Source organism: Cyprinodon variegatus, unplaced genomic scaffold (assembly GCF_000732505.1).
Source record: "Cyprinodon variegatus isolate N-32 unplaced genomic scaffold, C_variegatus-1.0 Scaffold190, whole genome shotgun sequence".
Classification (NCBI taxonomy): Eukaryota; Metazoa; Chordata; class Actinopteri; order Cyprinodontiformes; family Cyprinodontidae; genus Cyprinodon; species Cyprinodon variegatus.
This window is the reverse complement of record NW_015150643.1, coordinates 1,150,286-1,159,322: the sequence shown is the minus strand read 5'-3', so window position 1 is coordinate 1,159,322 and position 9,037 is coordinate 1,150,286. Positions and strand designations below refer to the sequence as shown.

The 9,037-nt window shown below is 38.9% G+C and overlaps 1 protein-coding gene across 3 annotated transcripts in view; it reads right to left on the bottom strand.

The window, feature by feature from the left end:
• The window catches only part of mast1 (microtubule associated serine/threonine kinase 1), an 86,449-nt gene that overhangs the window by 29,481 nt on the left and 47,931 nt on the right, over nucleotides 1-9,037 (bottom strand). For all 3 annotated transcript variants that reach the window (XM_015379391.1, XM_015379392.1, XM_015379394.1), the window contains 2 exons: nucleotides 7,579-7,654; nucleotides 2,192-2,264 (listed from right to left, as the gene is read on the bottom strand). In XM_015379391.1, coding sequence (XP_015234877.1) covers nucleotides 2,192-2,264; nucleotides 7,579-7,654 — 149 coding nt within the window. The remainder of the gene's footprint in view (nucleotides 1-2,191; nucleotides 2,265-7,578; nucleotides 7,655-9,037) is intronic.

The window sequence follows — 9,037 nt, the reverse complement described above, 5'->3', positions numbered from 1 at the left end:
CTAGGCTATATCAGCCCCACCAAAAATATTTTTCACCAGCCGCCACTGTTATAAACATGTATAAAAGTTTAATACATGAGTAAACTTTTACTCAAAATAACTTTTTAAACTTTTATCTTTAAAGGTTATTCCCAACATGGCCACTGTAGGCATGCGACAGATAACCGCCATACAATGGAGCTTCTAAAAGATTCTTCAAAATACCTTCGCAAAATATATAACAGATTCGGTTTAACTATTTAAAATCTTTGGGTTTTATTTGAAGGGATAGTGCTCATTCCTGAAAGACCTGATGGTTAAAGGATTTGTTTTAAGTTTAATAAAAACTTTATTTATAATGGTTAGTTGCTTGAGTCTCGGTATCTCATTCACAAGATATATCAGTTCAATCATATACAATTACAACAATTTACATCAGCAATTATTGAATTATAGCATCTCAACATATGGCTTACAGTTTCATAACAAAAGTATAATAAGTAGGAAGGTCTAAATAGAAAATGTGCACTAGAGTACAGACCCAATCTGTTGTCCATTTGATAGAACTCCAAAATATCAAATTGTGACTATACTGCACTGTTTCAGGTCCTGCTGGGACGTGCTCCAACTGAAGGGGCATCAGAAATTAGTAGTACATTTATGGAAGTGAGATTTACCAGAAAACCTTCACAGGGGCAGCCAGGCTGGGAGCAATGTGCACTGAAGGGCTACTGAAAACTGGTAGGCACTAAAACCAGTTTAGGGCCAGTCTACAATAATCACACTGTAAAGCTGGAAGTTAACCAAGCAGAAATTTCTATTTTCCCCGAATAGATAGGTATAGAGAACAGCCTAGATTTTCTTGCAGATAAAACTCCACAAATATTTATACATATATGCTGTGTAAACTGGGTATGGTTCTGCATAACATTTATATAAAAACATTTGAGCAGTTGTTCTTTATCTCAAATTGCACACCCAAGTTCTGAAATAAGAATTAACTCTGTTTTTCTCTTAATTCACATTAGTATATTGATGTGAATAATTTATTGATTTCTTTAATTTTGTTTTAAGTTTATGGTTAAAATACAATCAAACTGAATCAAGTTAGCATTTTGCACGTGAAAGTATAGGTGCCGTCATCCCCCTTTTACAGAAAAAAATTATTTTTGTTCTTTTGAGAAATACTGTACATTTTCTGAAAAATTTAGGAATAGTAAATTAACAGATATTGTTTCAACAAATGTGGCATGCAAAAGAATAAAGGACATGGTTGTATCCCAATGTCTTTCCTAATCACTATTTAGGGAACTCTATAGCCATTATCCCATTTTAAATGACTGTCTGAATGTTTAGTAGATAAGAAAGTAGTGGACTCAAAATTTCCCACAATGCAACTTGAAAAGTACTGATCATCGATGTTCACTGGACTAGCAAATATATCCCATTGCTTTGCGAGAGCTCTCCTTGCAAAGCATCATGGGATTTATTGTGGTGCTGACAAATAACAAAGATGGCAGAGTTACGTGACCAACGGGAAGTGAAAAGTAGCGATCATCTGTCCAAACGGTCAGTTAATGGAGTTAATTATAAAGTCCACTATATAGTCCCTGCTCTATATAGCAATTGAGGGATTTAGGGGTTAGGGCAGACGTTCGGACACAGCCACGTCGCTCTTTTAAATGATCCTTTATTTATTCTTCACCCACCAGAAAAACAAACAGCACAAAAGTTCCAACCCTCAGGTTGAATTATACTAAAGCTACAGAAGATCTGTACCTCGAGGAGCCATATTGGATTGTCAGGTCAAGGTTGAAAAAGAATGTCTAACATTCTAACCTGGAGTTCTGAAATTCAATGGCATTCAACCCCGAAGGAAATTCCTTAATAGATGCAAACCCCATACATCAGGGATAGGTAACTCCAGTCCTCAGGGGCTGGCATCCTAACGTTTTTAGGTATGTCCTTGCTCCAACATACCGCAATCAAAAAATTATTACCCAGACTGGGGAATCTGTATACTGAGGATATAATTCAGCCGTTTGATACATTTGTGCTGGACCAAGGACAGATCTTACAGTTGCAGAACAGCGACCTTCAAGGACAAGACTTGCCAGTTAACAACTGATTCAAATTTACAGGCTCTCAACGACAATTAAAATGGATGGAAAGGTTTTTATATAATGAATTAGATATGAGAGAAAAGTTTTACCGTTGAGCTGGGAGTGTTGGTGCCATATCCAGAGGAGGGTAAAGATGCTAAAGACCATCTTCTCCCATCCGCTCTGCAGGAAACACAAATATCACATCTGTTAAAATCAAATACAATGCTTTGCTACAGAACCCAGAGCCATTAACCGTTTTACAGTTTGTAGTATGACAATCACACTTCAATGCTTTTACTGTAATATTTAAGTGCTGGATTAATACCCATTACAAGATCAATTAAAATGAAAATATTTTAGGAATAAAATCTTAAATGTTTAGTTTATATGTTTGATTTATTCTGCTTGAGCCATTTTTTTTGTTTTGCTTGTTGTTTGTCTTTGTCTTCATTTTTTTGTCTTTTCACAGATTATCAACTAAATTAATGACTTAATTAGACCTAGACAAGCTTATATACAGTACAGCATGATGCTGACACTTTCTGGTTCCTTATTGAGGGTTTTGTTTCAGAATGATGAACAGCATTAAGATGTCCATTTCCACCACACATGGTGTGTTGAATGCAGGCAATATATATATATATATTTTAGTCTGATCTAATAAGAAGTTACTCTTCGCCATTTTTGCCATGTTTCCATCTTGAGTCCTTCAGAACAACAGACAAACTCCCCCAAAGTGGTTCCAAAACATTTCTTGCTGGGAGCCCCTTTGGTTTGCAAGAAAGTTTTCATGACCATCCAATCATCACCTCAGTGATGACTAATCAAATTATACACCCCCATTCAACATTACAAGAAAAAAAAAATGCATTTTGCTTTAAATCTCAAAACTAGCACCTTTAAAATTTAACTGTTTATTTTACTATTTAGCAGAACTGAACAACACTATCCATAAAAAAACATTATGGGAAACATTGAGCATCCTCCACAGAGTGTGCTCAGTCATACGCTTCTCCAAATCTGCTGCAACACGGACCACTACAGGAGATCCTTTCCACCTACAGCTATCAACATCAAAAAAAAAAAAAAAGTGTTTATAAATTACTTAATTTACTTGTCAAATTCTGCCATGGACCCTCCAGCTTCTATGTGCTTGTTTTCACCCAAATCAGAAGATGGTGCTGCTCCCTCTGCCTTTCACCTGTCTGTCTTTAGAAGTCAAGTGAACAGGCAAAGGGAGAGACTGAGTTGTTATGAGTCACCAGGTAAAGTTGGGCGTAGTCTCAGCGTCCTGAAGGCCTGCAGAGAGCAGCTCTGTGGGATTCTACAGCACCTCTTCAACTTTAGTCCGACCCAAGTGACACTTCCAGTGATGTGGAAGACCTCCTACCCTGTTCCAGCACCAAAGAGGACTCTGCCACCAGTCCACAATGATGCACTAACATCCCACATCATGATGGTCGGTTGGTTCATCCCAGCAAACAAAAAAACAGCTGTAGCAAAACCTGCAGTTTGCTTATTGCTGTGGAGTTTGAGTTTAAGATGCCATTATACACCTGCTTCAACAGAGCCACTGCCATTCAAACAAGGCAGGCATCACTGTGAGCAACATGTTCTTTGATTGTCCCAATGCAATTAACATAATTAGACCTGATTTGTTTGGCTTGAAAATTCAGAAGACTCAACTGGAGGCCTCAATAATTGCCTGGATGGAAGATCACCTCACAAACAGACCACAGCTTGAGAGACTGAAGGGTCAATCAAGCAGTCAGCAGCAGAGGAGCCCCACAGGGGACGGTGCCTTCACCATTCCTTTTCACTCCATACACCTCTGACTACCAGGGCCAGACAGAATCCTGTCATCTTCAGAAATACTTGGAAGACTCTGCAGTCATTGGGTGCATCAGAGGTGGACAAGAAGCTGAGAACAAGGAGCAGGTTTTGTGAAATGTTGTGGAAACAATCATCTGATCCTGAATGTAAGCAAAACAAGGGAGATAATTGTAGATTTCAGAAGAAACAGGAACGAGACAAGACAGAGGATATTGTACTTTCTGGAGGGAACTTGGGCCTTTGATTGCAGAATGATGCTACATATCTTCTAAAAGTATGTTGTGGAAAGTGGGATCTCTTCTACCATCATCTGCAAGGCTAACAGCATCAGAGCAAATGACTTAAAGCTCAATAAGCTGATAAAGAGTGTTCTATTCTATGAACTTTTGTAGAACCTCTCGGGATGATTTCACACTAAAGATGTCTTCATAAAATAAAGAATATTATGGGAAACATCGAGCATCCTCCACAGAGTGTGCTTAGTCAAAAAAAACAAAACAATCCCCTAACAACTGTATAATGTATTAGAATATTACAGAGCAAACTAAGGACTTATTCTGAATCTACTCTTAATAAGATGAGGACTGGTGACTCATTTAATTTACTTTTGTACAGCTCAGTCCAATTGTGACAGGCAGGCAGACAGATTTGATAAATGAGGGTGAAAGATTTGCAGGAGGGCTGAGCCGCCAGAGACTCTACTGGCAGCACCATGTCTGGATGAGAGGCGACAGTGATGAATCCAAATCCAACTGGGCTTATTCAAACATATCTCTGCTTTTGTAAAGTGTCGGAGCCTAATCATATCAAAACTTTCTTTGTTTATTAGTTACAAATGAGTCCGCCTGCTATTAGAAAGTAGCAACATCCACCAGCATTACATTTTCATGTCATATTTTAAGAGATCTGAATAGATTATTCAAAGTAAGCAGGGATGCATTTTTTTCACCAGAGGTGAAGGGATAAGTGTAAAGAGGCGAATTTTGAAGCTACTTTCAATCAGGGACACAGTGTTGGCTGGCTTAGGCAGAAGTTGATTTCAGATCCCTCTTTCTGTGAGGAACATCTCCACTAATAGCTTTTCAACACAACTTTGGTGGAATCTGGCAGAAATTCTAGCTATAAGACGATCGCAGGTAATCAGTTATTAGTTACAGACATGTATTTGTAAACAAATCGGATCAGAAGGTAATTACTGTATGTTTCTTTGTGGTTCTTCTTTGCACTTTTACAGATGAAAATACCCTTAGGCGTTAAGCTGGCTCTGTTTGGGCATGCTAAGGTGCTCAGTTTAGGCCTGACCAGCATTTTGCCACATGCAAAGAGTATATTGGTTTGCTGGTGCTGCTCTGGTTAATATTTACCAATGCTAAGTGCCTTGCTGCCACCTAATATTAGTTCTTCCAATTTCCAGCCTCCAGTATCAAATATGTGAATCTTTCCTGGTTGGGGAGGCAAGGTCAGAGCATTTGCTGCTTTGAAAAATTAAAAGCTGCTAAACTCCTATTATTATAAGATAGAAAAAAAACAGCGAGATGATACATTTACATTGAACAGAAACTTTGTGACTGGATGGATTTATTCACCTCTATGAGGAGTTTTATTGTGGATGTCTTTTGTTTTTGCCATCTTTCAACTGGGGGACCTGCAACACAGTGTTACACCATACTCTGTCATCCATTAAATATTACGACTCAGTGGAGCAAAACATGTCTTTCACCATTAATTTCGGTAGGTATAGGCAGAGCCATTGAAAGTATGGGTCCTGTGAAGTTAGGCTTGTCTTTGCTAGGCAGAAGTTTACAGAGGCATCCGCAAGTATGGTAAGCCATTTACGATATAATGGCTAGATTCAATATTCAGTACTTATATATGCAAAGTATTCTTTCCTAGTCAAAACTCTTAAGAAACATAACTGTTGTTAGACATCTATTATTAGATGGTAATCACAGTTGACAAAGTCGGCTTTTACGAAGTGGATACGACAGCAAAGGCTGTTTTCTTCGCCTGACTCTCCACAAACTTCCTGAATGTTACGTACTCCGACATATTGATTTGCTTGTTAACCTCTAGAGAGCAGTAGTACTGTAGATGATCACTAGGAGGCGAGGAACTGTGCTAGTGTGGTGTGTAACTGGCCGTAAGGAACCAAGCTCGGCACGGTTAACTGATCCAAGCTCAGTGCCGAACGTTTCTTTTAGAGGGTAATGTAAATGTGGCTTCTGACCCACCTCTTAGACATGAAAACCCACTCCCACAGACTACCACTCTGGGTCTCTGAGCAGGACCCTTAAACCCTGATTGCTCCCCAGGGGCCCCACAGCGGCAGCCCACTGCTCCCCAACGGGATGGCTTAAATGCAGAGCTAAATTTCTCCAATGTGAGATCAATAAAGTTAAATTATTATTATGAATCTAAGACATGGAATACCACTAATTTGAATTAAAATATATGTTTACATTTAAATCTTGAAATCAAAACCCCAGAGCCTCTTTATAAGCATAAACATTTATATATGTGAATACCCCTGACCACCTGCCTATCCCCCCTCAGATTTATAGGTATAAATATGAAAAAATATGCACATTATTATACATATCAATCCCAACAATCCACAAAAAATGAATGGCAATAAAGGTGGCTCTCCCTACTAAACCTTCACGTCAAGACGGTAATCAAGAGACTGTGTTTACCATAAGAAGGGGTCACACCTGGTATCGAATAACTTCAAAGTGCCCTGGAGAGAGAATAAGCCTCTCAAGCTTCAGATTGTCGAGTACTTCCCGGACCCACTTGATATATGAGGAAGGATGGGCAAGCTTCCAGTAAAGCAAAGTTAACCTAGGGGCCAGAGAGGGCTGTAAATGGAAGCTTTAACGCCTTGGGCAAGTTCATATGATTTGGGTAATGGGCTCTCTACCAATTGAATTCAATTCAGGTTATTTATATGGCACAAATTCACAACACGTGTTATCTCTAGGCACTTTACAATTTAACCATATCATACAGTCAAATTGATTCAAATTTTTCTATTTAAAGAAAACCAGTTGATCAACTCATTGACTCGGATGCAATCCCTCACACTAAGCATGCTTGTTGCGACAGTGGAGAGGAAAAACTCCCTTTTAACAGGAAGAAACCTACAGCAGAACCAGGCTCAGTGTGAGCGGCCATCTGCCGAGGCCGACTAGGGTTCAATGGGACAGAAGCAGACAAAAAGCAGCTGTCAACCAACACCACAGGCGGTCCGTCAAGGAAACACACAGTCAGGCAGACAAGCTCCAAGTTAGCTCCAATGTCAGAGGATGAAGAGAGTACATCCAGCCAGTCATAGTCAGAGAAACAGGACTACACTGAAAAACAGGCAGAGCTGGAACATCTATAAAATCTACAAACAATATGCACATGTACACGATAAACTAACCAGAGATAATGTGGAACCCAACTGCTGATCAGTTAATTTGCTATCAAGACTACTCCCCAATGCAATTTTATCTGCAGCAGACAGCAATGAGTTGGACACGCACATGGAGTTGTCTTTATAAAACTAGAATTTTTTTTATTTGTCTGGATTTAATTACTGAATTTATATATTTATTTTAAATTTAAGTGTCAATATCCTGACTTATTGAACGGTACATAAATGTGACAAAGCAAAGACCTTCTGGAAGAGGCGAATGAGAAGTGTGCAGGGTTGCTCGGGGAGAAGTTTCTGGGGCTGTCCAGTGGGCTGCTTCCTAAGGGGACAATGAGAAAAGGCAAACATGCATCAGAGAAGGTCAGAGATGACAAAGCAAGACAGACACAACCTGCAACTCACACTAAATCTCTGCATCAATATGGCAATGTGTCAAAGTTTAAGACCATACTATTGATTTTAGGAGCTCAAGTTCATTTCTATGTCACCGTCTCCTGTGAACGCTTTCCTGGAAGAGAGGTTTTAGAACAATGCTGAAGGCTGAACTGACGAGACAACCATTAAACTCACCTAATGAGTTTAAGTTTTGTATCTTAGTCCACTTAAATACAGAAACATAATAAAACAACAGCTGTAAAATAACAAAAACAATCAGTCCTGGGCTTAGGGAGGTAAACCAAGACTTTACTTAGGCCGTCATTGCCTGGAGGTACCCATGGTTGCTAGACAACGTTAGCATAACAACCATTTAACCACCCTCCTCATAACCCCTTGTAAAACCATAACATATTATTTGTCACACTTTGATCTCTGAACAGATTTAAAATATGAGGATATAAAACTGTATTCACATCACTTTAACGGTGCTGGGAAACAGATCAGCTTGTAGTTCAACAAGGTCAGGCATTTCCATCAACATCCCAGCTGCAGTTTCTAACTTTACATTTACAATACCGGTATAAGAAAGCTCTTTCCTCATACAGTAAGGCTGCTACAGTGTTTGATGTATAGTCACATTTCTGTTGCTGAATAGAAACGTATGTTTTTATAAAAATGTCATAAAAAAAAAAAAAAAATGTGATCCCTGTTCTATAAATTATTTGGGATGTTTTGCAACAGAAGGCAGAAAAATTTGACCTCTGCAACTGGATCAGGCTGGATAATTTTCTCTACAGGCCTCGCTCATACCTACCAAGTCTCCCGGTTTACAAAGGAGACTCCCCATTTTTAATGTTATCTCCTACCAAGCTCCCAATCAATAATTTCTCTAATATCCTGGATTTTTTACTTGAAGGAAAATGTACGTTTGTTGGGAATACATGTCACAATATCTGGCGACCCCATTTTTGGACATAAAAATGTCCATAGTTGTATATTGGTTATTTTATTCTCCAGGTGCACAGTTTTATATTGTTAAAACAATTTACAGTACAGTATTTTATTGATTATCTTTTAAAGTCATAGGGAAGTGGCCGTTCCAACCGTTGCATTTCAGATTCTCCCAAGTGGTGCGTAACTTTACACGAGTGAATAAAGTGAATGTGATTGGTCGTTTATCAAGGGGGCGGGATTGTTGTGGCGGAAGGTTTGCAAGCTTTTTGGTTGTGGCAGGTTTCTCGGAAGCATCTTCCTAACCAGTTAGCAACTTAGTGCTAGTAGGTTCCCAATAGGAAATTTCATTGGGACAAAGTAGCACTAAATT